The sequence below is a fragment of the Cygnus atratus genome, chromosome 4 (assembly GCF_013377495.2).
Source record: "Cygnus atratus isolate AKBS03 ecotype Queensland, Australia chromosome 4, CAtr_DNAZoo_HiC_assembly, whole genome shotgun sequence".
Taxonomy (NCBI): Eukaryota; Metazoa; Chordata; class Aves; order Anseriformes; family Anatidae; genus Cygnus; species Cygnus atratus.
In genome coordinates, this window is record NC_066365.1 from 77353374 (window position 1) to 77368270 (window position 14897).

The 14897-nt window shown below is 71.6% G+C and overlaps 3 protein-coding genes across 4 annotated transcripts; all 3 read left to right on the forward strand.

The window, feature by feature from the left end:
• Nucleotides 1-1641: 1641 nt before the first annotated feature.
• CPXM1 (carboxypeptidase X, M14 family member 1) lies at nucleotides 1642-9595 on the forward strand. The gene is given in 16 exon segments (XM_050710594.1): nucleotides 1642-1662; nucleotides 1717-1921; nucleotides 3143-3250; nucleotides 3983-4092; nucleotides 4584-4723; nucleotides 4792-4876; nucleotides 5702-5852; nucleotides 5954-6042; nucleotides 6155-6278; nucleotides 6364-6560; nucleotides 6625-6804; nucleotides 6903-7200; nucleotides 7278-7417; nucleotides 7968-8070; nucleotides 9329-9366; nucleotides 9368-9595. Coding segments are annotated over 16 exon segments (2217 nt in total).
• A 221-nt stretch (nucleotides 9596-9816) lies between these two features.
• LOC118260593 (probable N-acetyltransferase camello) lies at nucleotides 9817-11709 on the forward strand. Its single transcript, XM_035570968.2, has 2 exons — nucleotides 9817-9885; nucleotides 10596-11709. The coding sequence occupies exons 1-2, from the start codon at nucleotides 9831-9833 to the stop codon at nucleotides 11255-11257; spliced, it is 717 nt and encodes a 238-aa protein (XP_035426861.1). The 5' UTR covers nucleotides 9817-9830; the 3' UTR covers nucleotides 11258-11709.
• Nucleotides 11710-11862: 153 nt separating this feature from the next.
• LOC118260592 (N-acetyltransferase family 8 member 3-like) lies at nucleotides 11863-14477 on the forward strand. Of its 2 annotated transcripts, none has more exons than XM_035570966.2 (2): nucleotides 11863-12095; nucleotides 13666-14477. In XM_035570966.2, exon 2 carries the CDS (start codon nucleotides 13680-13682, stop codon nucleotides 14370-14372), a length of 693 nt encoding a protein of 230 aa, XP_035426859.1. In that variant the 5' UTR covers nucleotides 11863-12095; nucleotides 13666-13679; the 3' UTR covers nucleotides 14373-14477. The 2 variants fall into 2 exon arrangements, with proteins under 2 accessions (XP_035426859.1, XP_035426860.1); XM_035570967.2 differs by lacking the exon at nucleotides 11863-12095 and adding an exon at nucleotides 12108-12261.
• Nucleotides 14478-14897: the final 420 nt, after the last annotated feature.

Sequence of the window (14897 nt, forward strand, 5' to 3'; positions counted from 1 at the left end):
GTGCCCGGTTCCCCTCCCTGCGCCGCAGCTGGGATCCCCCCAATGGGTGCGGGCTGGGCTCCCCCAGGCACCGCGGGGCCTGGAAGCAGCTCCAGCACCTCGCATTTCCCTGCAGGCTGGATCCTGCGGCAGGGACATGGCCGGGGCAGGGCAGGGTGCTCAGAGCTGCCTCGGTGCTGGCACAAGCACTGCAGCCACCCTGCTCCTGCTGTGCCGGGTGCGCGGGGTGCCACAGGCATCGTGTCCCTGGGGCTCAGCTCTGGCTCTCCTGGGGGTCCCTGTGCCCCCGGCCAGAGGCTGGGGGGACATCCCTCCCTGCTTCCCACTGTCCCCCGCTGCTGGTGAGGGCCGGGGCTGGGTCGCGGTGCACTCGCAGCCCCAGGGCAGCGCCGCTCAGCGCCTGCGCTCTGCCAGGATCTGGCTGCGAAGCCCCGGCTGGGCTCAGCTCCATGCTAGCAGCTCGTGGGGCCTCGCGGGTACCCGGGCTCAGCTGGTGGCACCGGCTGCTGCTGTGAGCAATGGTGGGGGGGTCCTGGAGCCCCCACAGCCATGCCCTGCTCTTGGAAAGCGCTGTGCACGGCTGCGGAGAGCCGGCCACGGCTCCATGGTCAGGTTTGGCTGGGGAGTGCTCAGGGTCTCCCGTCGGGGAAAAGGGGTGTGGGGAGCACAGCGAGCGGGGTGCCCACGGGGCACCCAGTGCACCCACCTAGCACGAGGGGCACCCAGTGGCCCCAGGAGGGCTGGGGACAGCAGGAGAGCGGCTGAGGAACAGCGAACACGGGTGAGAAGCAGGGAACAGGCCGAGCGGATTGTTCCAGTCTGGGAGGGTTTTGTGCCCAAAACTGCTGTGTAATCAGAGCTGAAACATTCCTGCAAGGGCGGCAACAATACCCGATGTGCGAGCACTCCGGGATCAGCCAAGGAGAGATGGGGCACCCTTTGCTGCCAGAACCGGGTGCAGGCAGCCCTGGGGGCAGGCGGCAGCCCCAGGGACCGGGGGGCCCCCGCAGCACCCCGTGCCAGGCACCCCAGGCTGCCCCGCTGGTCCCCGCACATCGCTGCCGACGTGGAGGACCCGACCGCAAATTTCCTGCGGGACCGGGGCCAGCGAGCAGCGGCCGCATCCCGTCCGGCTTCGAGCTGCGTCCCCCCGGGGCCGGATCCTGGCGGTGCTGAGCAGCCCCCGCCTGCACGGGGGCCGGGGGCCGGGGGCCGGGGGCTCCCCTGCAGCACCACCGGGCTGGGGCCGGGCCGGGCCGGCGGGGCTGGGTGCTGGGTGCTGGGTGCGGGTGACGCGGGCGGGAGTAAGGGCTCGGGAGCCCCCCCCGGCACCCCCAGCACGGGGGACCCCGGGGGGCGCAGAGCCCGGCTGGGGGCGAGCAGAGCCGGGGTGACCCCGAGCCCCCCGCTGCCGGGGGCAGCCCCCAGCCCGCTCCCGGGGGGTGCCCGCGGCCCCGGCGAGAGCAGCGGGCGGCGGGGGTCGAGGAGGGCCCGGGGGCGGGGACGGGGCCGGGAAGGGGCCGGGGGGGCGGCGAGGGGCGGGGGAGGGCGGGGGCGGCCGCTGTGCTCGGCTCGGCTCGGCTCGGCTCGGCTCGGCTCGGCTCCGCTGCCCGTCCCGTCCCGGCCCGTCCCGTCGCGGCCATGCCGGGGCTGCGGCTCCCGGTGCTGCTCCTGCTGCCGCTGCTGGCCGCCGCCCCCCCCGCGCCCCCCGCCCAGACGGCGCCCCCCGACGGCGCTCTGAGGCCCGGGGCCGCGGGGGTGGGGGGCTCCCGGGGCTCCACGGCGGCGCCCCCCAGAGGCGCCGGGACGGGGGGGCCAACGACGAGCAGCGCCGCGACCTCCCCGAGGGGCACCGCGACGGGGGGGACCCCGAAAGGCCCGGCCGCGACCCCCCCGAGGGGCACGGCGCGGGGGGGGCCGGGCAGCGCGACCCCCGCCAGCCCCCAGCCCCCCGAGCGCGGGACGCTGAAGGGGGGGGCCGGGGCCAAAGGTAGGAGCCGGGGGGGGCAGGGGTTGGGGGGGCGAGGGGGTGAGGGGGGGGCGTGGGGGTGTGGGTGCGTGTGCATGTGTGTTGGGGGGGGTTACATGTGGGTGTGCGTGTACGTGTGTCTGCATTTACATGTGTGCATGCACGAGTGTGCATATACATGTGTGTGTTTACGTGTGAGCATGTGTGCACGTACGTGTGTGTGAGCATGTGTGTGTGTGTGCTTGTACGTGTGTGTGCATGTGTTGGCGTGTATGTGTGTGTCTGCATGTATGCATGTGTGTGTGTTCGTGTGCATTTGTGTATGTTAGTGTGTGTGTGCGGCTGTGTATCTTAGTGTGTGTGCAGCTCTGTGCATGTCTGCGCGTGGCGGTGTAAGCGGGGCTGTGTGCAGGGCTGTTTGTACGCAAGTGTGTGTGCGAGGGGAGGGATTTAAGTGTGCACTGGGGTGAGTGTGCGCACGCGTGTGTGAGTGTGTGTGTATGGGTGAGTGTGCATGTGAGCATGGACGTGTGTGCATGGTTTGTGTGTATCAGTGTGTGGGAGTACGTGTGCTTTGTGCCTGCGTGTGTGCGCTTTGTGGTTTGTGCTTGTGTGTTTGTGCGCTGCCTGCACACGCAGCCGGCACGGCTGGGCGCAGCGTCGGCATTCCCCGATACCGGCTGTGCCCGGTCCCGCTGCAGTTCTGTGCAGATGCCCGGGCAGGGTGTGTGTGTGTGTGTGTGCGCGCGTGTGTGTGCTTGTGTGCATGCGTGTTCATGTGCGTGAGCTGGGGCTGCGCACACCTGGGGGCTGCGCTGAAGTCGTGTGTGTGAGGGGCTGCCCCAGGGTATCCCTGTGAGCCAGAGGGACGGGGGTGTGTGCATTTGGGTGCTTGTATGTGTCTGCACGTGGGTGTGTGCATGTGTGTTTGTGCACATGGGTGTGTGCATGTATGTGTGCACATGGGTGTGTGCACATGGATGCCAGGTGCTCCCCAGGGGTCATGCGGGGCTGCCCAGTTCCCCGAGCCCTCCTCGTGGCCCCCCTGGGGCCACTGGGGTGGGTGCGCCCCCAGCCCCGGCCAGCTTTGCCCCCCCCAACCTGGGGGCACCCCGAGGGCCGGCAGCCCCCAGGCCCTGAGCCCCCCCCCGCCGTCCCTGTGCCTGCCCGCAGCCCCCATGCCCAGGAGGAAGGTCGTGCGGGTCAAAGTGGTGAAGAAAAAGGTGCTGAAGAAGAAGCCGAAGGCTCCAGCCAAGGACCCGGCTGCCCCGCAGGAGCCTCGTACGTACACGGTGCTGGGGGGGGCAGCGCTGTGCAGGGGGGCACGCGCGTGTGCACACACCGACGTGCTGCACGCCCCCGTGCCGAGCACAGCTCCGTGCTGCATGCACACGGAGCAGGCACAGCTCTCACCATGGGCACACCAGCACAGCAGCAGCCCCGCATGCTGTGCACACACCTTACACATGCGTGTGTGGGGGGACACACACACAAATCACGCACACACGCACACGCACACACACAACTCCCCCCCCATCACACAGCAGGGCTGGGGGCACTGGTGGGGCTCCCTGCGTCCGCCCCAGTGCCGGGATGTGGCCGTGCCCCTTGGGGCTGGGAAGCACGGGGGGGCACAACGCCCCCGGGTGCTGCAAGTCCTGGGGGCAGCAGGGGCTGGACCCCCAGAACGTCCCCAGCACGGTGCTGGCTGACACCCCTGGGCTGGGGGGGCACCGGGTGCCCAGGTCTGCACGGCAAAGGGGTGCTGCCTGCCTCTGCCTCCTTCCTTGCCCCTCCATATGGCGGACAGTGGGGTTTGTTCTGTGGGGAGCAGGATTTGCTTTGTGGGGAGCGGGGTTTGCCCTGACCCCAGCCCTGCCTGAGGACCCCGTGCACAGGACCAGCAGGCAGAGGAGGGCACAGCATGGGGGGCAGCCCCGGGGGGACCCCTGCATGGGAGCTGCCCTGCGTGGGGTCGCTGAGCACGCTGTGCCCCCTCTGCTCTGCCCCCAGAGTGCCCCCCGCTGGGGCTGGAGTCCCTGCGCGTGCTGGACTCCCAGCTCCGCGCCTCCAGCGACAAGCGCTACGGCCTGGGCGCCCACCGCGGGCGGCTCAACATCCAGGTAGGATGGCAGCGTGTGCATGGCGTGTGCATGGCGTGTGCATGGCGTGTGCGTGATGTGTGCATGGTGAGTGCATGGTGAGTGCGTGGTCTGTGATGTGTGCTCGGTGCGTGTGCGGCGTGCATGGCACCTGCATGGTACCTGCATGGTGTGTGCATGGCATGCGGTACGTGCATGGCATGTGCATGGTGTGTGCATGGCACGTGCATGGTGTGTGCATGGCACACGCGTGTCAGGGGAACCGGGGCTCTCAGCATCACCCCTCTTGGCCCCGCTGGCTTCATCTGCGTTTTGCTCGGGGGGGGGGGATCCACCATGACCCTCTGAGGGCCCCATTAAAGGAGGGCTTGGTCTCCTGGCCGAGAGGCGCCCGGTCAGCACGGAGCTGTCCCCTGTCGCTGCAGCACCAGCACAGCTCCCTGCGGGGCCACTGGGGCCGTGCCCGGGGTGGGCCCCCTGTCCCCCCCACCCTGACCCCCTCCCGCCCGCAGTCGGGGCTCTACGACGGGGATTTCTTCGATGGCGGCTGGTGCGCGGGGCAGGAGGACAAGGAGCAGTGGCTGGAGATCGACGCCCGCCGGCTGACCAACTTCACCGGGGTCATCACGCAGGGGCTCAACTCCATCTGGACGTAAGGCGCGGGGCAGGGCTGGCCCCGGGGCTGGGGGCCGGGCCCCCGTGACCCTCTGCCCCTCGCAGGTACGACTGGGTGACCTCCTACAAGGTCCAGTTCAGCAACGACACGCACACGTGGCAGCCGTGCCGCAACGGCACCGAGGAGGCGGTAGGCACCGGGGGGGGGAGCGGAGCCCCCCCTGCACCCCAGCCCAGCCCTGACTCCCGGCGCAGAGCGAGGGCTCGGCGGAGTTAACGGCGCGGGCAGGCGCTGTGCTGGGCTCTGGTGCTGTTGCCTTTGGCCTCCCTTCCCGGAGAGCATCCTCCAGCGCTTCCCCTCCCGCACAAAGGCTGCTTGTCCTCGCTGCCCACCCGGGGGGGGCCGGGAGCACGAGGGGGACGCGCACGGGTGTGCGCAGGGCCCCATGGCATGGCAGAGCGTGCCCGAAGGCGAACACGGCAGCCTGGTGCTTGGGTGCACGTGTGAGAGCTGGGCAGCTGTGGTCGCTTGGGGGTGCAGGCAGGGAGGGTGCAGGCAGCCCCCCCGGGTGGGTGCAGGCATGAGCGAGAAACGGGGGCTGCCACTGCAGGGCTGGGGTCCTGGGGCAGGGCTGTGCCAGCAGCGGCTTTGGGGTCCCCGTGCCAGGAGCAGCTTTGGGGTCCCTGTGCCAGGAACAGTTTGGGGGTCCCCATGCTCACCCCTGGTGCCTGTGCCGGGCGTCCGGCTGTGGGGTGGGGGCAGAGCAGTGCAGGTGCCCCAGGCCCCGTGGCTGTGTCCCAAATCAGGTCCCCCCGTGGCGGTGCTGGGCTCAGCCCAGCGCCACGTGTCCACTGTTCATTAGGGGCTGGAGGGGGGCCAGGGGAGGCCGGGGTTGGGCGGCCGCACGCCCGTAACCCTTTGGTCCCCAGCCGGCAGCTCTGCCCCAGCCCCGCGTTCCCCCCTCGGTGCCGCACTCGGGCACGGGGGCACGCAGGGGCTGCGCCTCCCACCCAGGTCTTCCCGGGGAACAAGGACCCCGAGACGCCGGTGCTCAACCTGCTGCCCTCGCCGGTGGTGGCCCGCTACATCCGCATCAACCCGCAGACCTGGTTCGAGAACGGCACCATCTGCCTGCGGGCGGAGGTCCTGGGCTGCCGCCTGCCAGGTGGGCACCCGCCGGCCCCTGCCCGATCTTCCCCCTGCGGGCTGGGGGCTGAGCTGCTCCCGCTCCCTGCCGCTCTCTCACCGGTCCCCGGCTCCCTGCAGACCCGAACAACATCTACTACTGGCCCAGCGACCCCGTGCCCATGGACAAGCTGGATTTCCGGCATCACAACTACAAGGAGATGAGAAAGGTGCCTGGGGCAGGGGGTTCTGCACCCCTGGGGACCTCCCAAACCGGTCCAGGGGTCCCTGCACCCCTGGGGGTGCGCTGGACCCCAGTGCAGAGAGCTTTGCCCTCCCCAGCTGATGAAGCGGGTGAACGACGAGTGCCCCAACATCACCCGCGTCTACAGCATCGGGAAGAGCTACCTGGGCCTCAAGATGTACGTCATGGAGATCTCCGACAACCCCGGGCAGCACGAAGTGGGTACGTGCCCCACGGCCCCAGGGCAGGGGGAGCAGAGCCAGGGGGCGCAGCGGGGACCCGCAGCCACCGGGTGCCGTGCCCGCAGGCGAGCCCGAGTTCCGCTACGTGGCGGGGATGCACGGCAACGAGGTGCTGGGCCGGGAGCTGCTGCTCAACCTGATGGAGTACCTGTGCCGCGAGTTCCGCCGCGGCAACCCCCGCGTGGTGCGGCTGGTCACCGACACCCGCATCCACCTCCTGCCCTCCATGAACCCCGACGGCTACGAGACCGCCTACAAGCTGGTAGGGCCCGGGGCCCGCCGGGCCGTGCGCCCGCCCCGCTGCCCGCTGACCGCGTCCCCCGCAGGGCTCCGAGCTGTCGGGCTGGGCCATGGGCCGCTGGACCTACGAGGGCATCGACCTCAACCACAACTTCGCCGACCTCAACACGGCGCTGTGGGACGCCGAGGACAACGACCTGGTGCCCCACGAGTTCCCCAACCACTACATCCCCATCCCCGAGTACTACACCTTCGCAAACGCCACGGTGAGGGCGCCGCGGAGCCGGGCGCTGTGACGGGGACGGAGCGGGGGTCCCGGCTGCGCCCCCCCGGCCCGCACGGCTCTGACGCAGCGTGCCTGCAGGTGGCCCCCGAGACGCGGGCGGTGATCGACTGGATGCAGCGGTACCCCTTCGTGCTGAGCGCCAACCTGCACGGCGGGGAGCTGGTGGTCACCTACCCCTTTGACATGACCCGCACCTACTGGAAGGCGCAGGAGCTGACGCCCACGGCCGACGATGGCGTCTTCCGCTGGCTGGCCACCGTCTACGCCACCTCCAACCTGGCCATGGCCAGCGAGGAGCGCCGCCTCTGCCACTACGACGACTTCATGCGCTCCGGCAACATCATCAACGGGGCCAACTGGCACACGGTGCCCGGCAGTGAGCGCGGGGCTGGGGGGGCAGCGGGGGGCACGGCGGCAGCAGCTCCCCCCTGATGCCCCCGCCGCCCCACGCAGGCATGAACGACTTCAGCTACCTGCACACCAACTGCTTCGAGATCACGGTGGAGCTCTCCTGCGACAAGTTCCCGCACGCCTCCGAGCTGCCGGCCGAGTGGGAGAACAACCGCGAGTCCCTGCTGCTCTACATGGAGCAGGTGCGGGACCGCATGGCACCCCTGGCCCCAAGGGCTGGCGGCAGGACACAGCCATGGGGTCCCCAAATGCCCCCGGAGGCTTTGCACCCCCCCTTCCCCCTTCCCCCAGTGGGCATCTGCCACTGGCCTGGGGCTGGGGCAGCAGGGGGCTGCAGTGGGCATGCGCCAGGGTTGTGTGCGCGCTGTGTGTGTGTGTGCTGGGGGTGCACGTGTGTGCTGGGGGTGCGTGTGTTTGCTGGTGTGCACACGTGTGCTGTGTGTGTGCGTACTAGGGGTGTGCCTGCACTGGTGGTGTTTGTATGCTGGGGCATGCATGTGTGTGCTGCTGGTGGGCGTGTGCTGGGTGTGCACGTGTGTGTGCTGGGAGCGTGCACACCCTACTCAGGGTTCATGTGTGCCGGCACACTGGCTGCAGGGCATGTGTGACGTGTCCTGGGCCGTGCCGTGCCCCGCAGCCTGGTTTGGGGTACGGAAAGCATTGGGTGCAGCTGAGGGCGTTGTGCTGGGGGTGGGGGATGCCCCTGACACCGCCCTGGTCTGCGGTTCCCAGGTGCACCGCGGCATTAAGGGGGTGGTGCGGGACGTGGACACGGAGCAGGGCATCGCCAACGCCATCATCTCCGTGGATGGCATCAACCACGATGTCCGGACCGGTACGGGGGGACATGGACAGGGCTGGGGAGGGGACGTGGGGTTGGGATGGGATGGGATGGGATGGGGATGGGGATGGGGATGGGGATGGGGATGGGGATGGGGATGGGGACAGGAAGGGATGGGGATGGGGATGGGGATGGGGATGGGGATGGGGATGGGGATGGGGATGGGGATGGGGACAGGAAGGGATGGGGATGGGGATGGGGATGGGGACAGGAAGGAATGGGGACAGGAAGGGATGGGGATGGGGATGGGGATGGGGATGGGGATGGGGATGGGGATGGGGATGGGGATGGGGATGGGGATGGGGATGGGGACAGGAAGGGATGGGGATGGGGATGGGGATGGGGATGGGGACAGGAAGGGATGGGGACAGGAAGGGATGGGGACAGGAAGGGATGGGGATGGGGATGGGGATGGGGATGGGGATGGGGACAGGAAGGGATGGGGATGGGGATGGGGATGGGGATGGGGATGGGGACAGGAAGGGATGGGGATGGGGATGGGGATGGGGATGGGGATGGGGATGGGGATGGGGATGGGATGGGGATGGGGATGGGGATGGGGATAGGGACAGGAAGGGATGGGGATGGGGATGGGGATGGGGATGGGGATGGGGATGGGGACAGGAAGGGATGGGGATGGGGATGGGGATGGGGATGGGGATGGGGATGGGGATGGGGATGGGGATGGGGATGGGGATGGGGATGGGGATGGGGATGGGGATGGGGACAGGAAGGGATGGGGATGGGGATGGGATGGGGATGGGGATGGGGATGGGGATGGGGATGGGGATGGGGATGGGGATGGGGATGGGATGGGGATGGGGATGGGATGGGGATGGGGATGGGGATGGGGATGGGGACAGGAAGGGATGGGGATGGGGATGGGGATGGGGACAGGAAGGGATGGGGATGGGGATGGGGATGGGGATGGGGGGGTGGGGATGGGGATGGGGATGGGGATGGGGATGGGGATGGATGCGGATGGGGATGGGATGGGGATGGGGACAGGAAGGGGGATGAGGATGGCATGGGGACAGGCGTGTGGATGGGATGTGACGGGGATGGGAATAGCAAGGGATGGGATGGGGACAGGGGAGGGGGACAGCGAACAGGGCTGGGTGGGGCGGCAGCGGGGACAGGGCTGGGCGTGGGGCTGGGCTTCGGGACCGGGGGGGCTGGGGACCGGTAGGGGCTGGGACCGGGGTGTCCCAGTCCCGTCCCGTCCCGTCACATCCCTGACGCCGCCCCCCAGCCGCGGACGGGGACTACTGGCGGCTGCTGAACCAGGGCAGAGTACTAGGTGACGGCGCGGGCCGAGGGCTACGAGGCGGCCACCCGGCCGTGCCGCGTCCCGTTCGACAACGTGCCCACGGCCTGCAGCTTCCGCCTGGCCCGGCGCCGGCCGCGGGGACGAGCGGGGGCCGCGCCCCGGCCCCCCCCCGACCTCCCGCTGCGGATCCGCCGCCGCCGCCTCCGCCGGCTCCGGGCCCAGCGCCGCGAGCCGGGGGCGGGGCGGTAACGGGCCGGCCACGCCCACCCGCCCCGCCCCTTGCCCCGCCCCTTGCCCTGAAGGTCAATGGCGCCTCCGCCGACGGAAGCTCCGCCCCCGCTCGCAGGCCCCGCCCGCCTCCCCGCCCTCACGCTTCATTCATGTGACCAGCCGTCCCCCGCGGGCCCGCCCCCGCCGCCCTTCCGCCGGGCGCCCATTGGCTGGTGGCGGCGGGGGGGCGTGGCCGCGGAAATTGCGGCGGCCAATGGGCAGCGAGCGCCGCGGCGGCGGGCAGGCGGCGGCGGCGGGCGGCGGGCGCGGTGAGCGGGGGCGGGGCCGGGGGGGGGCAGGGGCTGGGGGGGTCCCTGGGGTGGGGGGGCCCTGGGGGGGCGAGGGGGGCGCCCAGGGCCGGTCCGTGGGCGCGAGGAGGGGAGGGGGGCGCTGAGAGATGGGGGCACGGAGAGATGGGGGGGCACCGGGGGATGTGGGGGGCACCATCAGGCACGGGAGGCACTGAGAGGTGGGGGGGGCACCGACAGGCACGGGGGGCACTGAGAGGTGCGGGGGGTGCTGAGGGCTGCGGGGGCACTGAAGGGCACGGGGGGCACCAGCGGGCACAGGGGCCACCGAGGGATATGGGGAGCACCGAGGGGTGTGGGGGGCACGGGGGGCACTGAGAGATGGGGGTCACCGAGAGGCACGGGGGGCACTGAGGGGTGCAGGGGATGCTGAGAGGTGCGGGGGGCACCAAGGGGCCCGGGGGGCGTTGAAGGGCATGGGGGGCACTGAGAGGCATGGAGGGCACCGAGGTGTGCGGGGGCTGCCTGGGGCACGGGGCAGTGCTGGCGCTTCCCTGCCCGCACCCACCGGTGCTGCACCATCCCTGGGCTCCTCGGGTCGCCCTGAGCCCGTCCTGAGGTCCCGCTGGGCAGGGGGGGCCGGGCTGGGCACGGCTGGGGGCACTTCCCGGGCTGGGGGCACTCTGGGCTGGGGGCACTGGCCGGGGCCGAGCCGCCCTCTCCCGCCCCAGGGCGCGCCATGGCAGACTACCGGATCCGTCCGTACCGCGACGAGGATTACGAGGCGGTGCGCGAGGTCTTCGCCACCGGCATGAACGAGTACGTGCCGGCGCTGTGCCTGCACGTGCTGCGGCAGCCCTGGGTGCTGCTGGTGCTGGGCTGCGTCTTCTGCCTGCTGCTCGCCAGCTCCCGCTCCCTGCTGCTGCCCGTCCTGGCCCTGACGCTGCTGCTGGCCCTGGGCAGGCAGCTCCTGGGCTGCGCCTGGAGCACCTACATCGAGCGCTGCCTCGGGGACGACCTGCGGGACATCCGGGCCGCCTACATGGAGAGCCCCGGCGCCCGCTTCTGGGTGGCGGAGGCGGATGAGCGGGTGGTGGGCACGGTGGGCGTGCGGCCGGCCGGCGGCGAGGAGCTGGCGCTGAAGCGGATGGCGGTGCGCAAGGACTACCGGGGCAGGGGCATCGCGGCGGCGCTGGGACGCACCGCCCTGGCCTTCGCGCGGCAGCAGCGCGGCTGTCGGGCCGTGGTGCTCAACACCATGATGCTGCAGCACGAGGCGCGCGCCCTCTACGAGCGCCTGGGCTTCCACCGGCACCGCCACTACCTCCTGCCCACCGCCTACGGCCGCCTGGCCAACTGCACCGTCACCACCTACCGCTACGACCTGCCCTGAGCCCGGCGGCGCCGGCGGCACCGGGAGAGCCCGTGCACAGACCCTGCGGTGCTGGAAGCTCTGGGCTGCGCCTGGGGAGCCCCCCGCCTCGTGCCTTTTGGCCAAGCCGCACCGGCGATGCCTCTCAGGGAGCGTGTGGCCGGGGGGCGCGGGGGGCTGGGACCCTCGTGCCGTGCGGTGCCTGGCTGGGGACACGCGCAGGGGGTCGGGGCGGCCGGCCCCAGCGTCCCAACACTGCTGCACCCTGAGAAGCCCACTCTGGGGGCTCAGCCTCCCGGGGGGGTTTCCCTGGGGCGTGTACGTCGTGTGCGTGATGCCCCCGTGTCCCCTGGGTGCGCAGGGACCCCACGGAGGTGCTGCGTGGCTGTGTTCCTGCTGCCCCCCTGCAGTGCCTGGGGGCTGCCCCTGCCGCCCCCCTCGCAGGCAGTGAAATAAAAGCGTCTGCAGCGCTGCCCGCAGCCCGTCTTTGTGCCGGGGGGGGGGGCAGCAGGTGGGGGGCTGCCAGCTCCCCAAGGACCCCCAGCAGCCCCTCGGGAGGGCCCCGCGCGGGGCCGCGCCCGGTCTGCGGGCAGCCCCCGCCCCCCCCCCCCCCCCCGGCCCCGCAGCAGGGGCACCCGCCGCAGGGTGCTGCTGCCCCCGCCGCCCTTCGGGCCCGCCGGCCTTCGCTCGAGGGACGCGGAGCCGCTGGCAGGGAGCCCACGGCACCGGCGCTGCCCGTGCGCAAAGTCCCCGGAGGGAGCCGCGGTTCCCGGGGGGGGCCAAGCCCTCTCATCCCCGCGCCGTGCCCGAGCATTTCCCGCCGCCGCCGTCGCCGCGCGCCTCCCGGAGTCGTCCTCGGGTGCGTTTCGCCCGGCCCCGGTCCCGGTCCCGGTCCCGGTCCCGGCCTCGGCGGAGGCGCCGCGGGGAAGCCGGCTCTTCCCGGGGCCCGGCGAGCCGGAGCGGCGGGGCCGCCCCTTCCCCTTCGCCGTCCGCCCGCAGCCGCCGCCAGCCCGGCCCGGGCCCCGGTAAGGGCCGCTCCTGCGGCCGGTAACCGGCACGGCCGCGGCTGTGGGTGTGCGGGGACGGGCCCGGGCGGCGGGGGGGGACGGGGACGGAGGGAGGGGGGGGGGACCGGGGGGAGCGGGGAGAGGGAGGGGGGACGGAGAGGGAGCGGGGGGGGCCGAGAGGGGAGGAAGCGGGGAGAAGGGGAGGGGGACGGGGGGAGGGAGAGGGAAACGGGGGGGGAGCGGGGATATGGGGGGGGAGAGGGAAGGGGGGAGCGGGGAGAGGGGGGGCGGGGGGGGACAGGGAGCAGGGAGACGGAGCAGGGAGAAGGGAGCAGGGAAGGGGAGAAGGGAGGAGAGGGAAGCGGCGAGGGCGGAAAGGGGAAGCCGGGGGGGGGGAGCTGAAGCTGCGCAAAGCAAAGCGCGCCTCGTGCCCCGTGGGGGGGCTGCGTGCCCGTGTCCCTGGGGCTGGGGGGCAGCACGCTGTGTGCAGAGGGCCTGCAGGGCTGGCAGCAGCGGGTGGGGGCCCGGGAGCCCACCGGTGGGGTGCACGGTGCCACACCCCTAACAGAGCTGGATGGGGCCAGGTGCCCCCCCAGCGGCAAGGCCAGCACAGACCCCGGGGGGCTGCAGCATCCCCAAGGCCCCAGCCCCTTCCCCAGCCCCTCTCTGCTTGGGGTCCCCTCACCAGGGCAGCTCAGCGCCCTGCACAGGCACAAACTTTGCCCCTTGCCTTCGCTGCCAGCTCCTTGTGGCACAAGGGCAAAGGGCGGGCTGCAAGGTGCGGGGCGGCTGCCCAGGTTTTGCTCTGCTGCTGATCGGGGGAGCTGGGACCACTGCTGGCACCCCAGTGAGTGCTGGGGCTGCTTGGGGAGCCAGGGGGGCAGGAACCCCCAGACCCTGCCCCGCTGGAAGGGGCTGTGCTGCTGGGGAGGTCCTGCTCGTCCCCTCATCCCAGCCCTGCAATCTCGAGGGCTTCGGGGCCCTCAGGATATGCTCACCGCAGACTGGTGCTGGCGGTATGAGCATCTCCGTGATCTCATTGGGAACAGAGCTGGGGAGCCCCCCTGCCCATTGCTTGCAGAGGGACCCCCATGTAAGTCTGGCCCGGCACAGCCCTGGGCTGGTGCTGCTCAAAGTGCTGAGGGTGAGGGAAGCAGGGCAAAACCCCATGAGGGGTCAGCAGGACGGGGGCCCGGGATGCCCACCCCAGGCAGGGCTAGTGCAGGTGGATTTTTGTGGGAGGAGGGCAATCACACCGACAGGGCGATGCGGACTGCAGGCTGGTGCTCAGCCGATGAGAGATGTCGTGGTGCCCATGCGGTGAGTCCTGCCCGCTCACCGACTGTGGGGTCTAGGGATGGCCGGAGGCGCGCACGGCTGCACCAGCTGGGCGCTGCCGTGACAACCCATACTGCACCGCAGGTGCCAGCAGAACGATGGCGCCCTACCGCATCCGGCAGTACCAGGACCAGGACTACGACGCCGTGCGGTCCCTCTTTGCCCGCGGCATCAATGAGCACGCGCCGGCCGTGTACCGGCATGTCCTGCGCTCGGCGCGGATGCAGCTGGCTCTGCTCGCCCTCTTCACCGTGGTGCGGGCGGCCGCCAGCTGCTGGCTGCTGGCGCTGGGGGCCGCAGCGCTGGCACTGGCGGCCGCCTGGCCCCTGCTCCGCTCCTTCAGCACGTCCTACGTGCACCAGGCGCTGCACACCGACCTCCTCGACATCCGCGCCACCTACATGCGGGCGCCCGACTCCTGCTTCTGGGTGGCGGAGGCCGGGGGGGCCGTGGTGGGCATGGTGGCCGTGGCACCGCCGCAGGACCCGTCCCAGAGAGGGGTGGCCCTGGAGCTGAAGCGCATGTCAGTCAGCAAGGACTACCGGGGCCGGGGCATCTCCAAAGCGCTCTGCAGGGAGGTGCTGCGCTTCGCCCAGGCGCGGGGCTACGGGGCGGTCATGCTCTACACCTCCGTGGTGCAGGTGGTGGCCCAGCGGCTCTACGAGGGCCAGGGCTTCAGGAAGGTGGGCACCTCCAGCCCCTCGCTGCTCGCCAGCCTCCTCTGCTTCCAGATCTTCCAGTACCGCTGCGACCTGCCCGGCCGCCCTCCGTCCCCGGCCCCGCCGCGCTAGGCACCGCCGTGGCACCGGCACCAGGAGGTCGCGGCAGGCCGAGCCCCCGGGGGCTTTTTTCACTCCTAGAGCACTGAGAAATAAACAGAGACCTGTGGGACGTGGTGCATGAGTGTACGGGGGTGTGTACAGGGGTGTGTACAGGGGTGTGCCCGTGTGTGCAAGCCCCCGCAGCTCCTGCCCGTGCTGCGGGCTGGCGTTTCCCTGCCCCGTGCCACAGCCCGTGGCCGGCCCCGGTGCTGCCCTGAGGCCCTACGCGCACCGGGTGCCCCCCGGGGGCTTCCCCTGCCCGGCACCGGGCACAGCCTGGTGCGGGCCCGGTGGGCGGCGGGGATGTCGGGGGGGATGTGGGCCGCGCACGGTGCTGCGGGGCAGCGAGGGACGGGCGTCGCGGCCGGGGGCACCGCCTGCGCCCAGCACCGGGGGGCCGCGGCCGGGGCCCCGCGGGGACACCTTGGGATGGCGGCGCCCCGCCGCGCCCTCACTCAAGATGGCGGCGCTTCCCTCCCCCCGCCGGTGCCCTCA

What these genes read in the sequence shown, in the direction of transcription:
- LOC118260593 (XM_035570968.2), top strand. Translation starts at nt 9,831, where the DNA reads ATGGGCAGCGAGCGCCGCGGCGGCGGGCAGGCGGCGGCGGCGGGCGGC. An exon ending in GGCGGCGGGCGGCGGGCGCG is followed by an intron (nt 9,886 to 10,595) that starts GTGAGCGGGGGC and finishes CTCCCGCCCCAG; the next exon opens with GGCGCGCCATGGCAGACTAC.
- LOC118260592 (XM_035570966.2), top strand. Translation starts at nt 13,680, where the DNA reads ATGGCGCCCTACCGCATCCGGCAGTACCAGGACCAGGACTACGACGCC.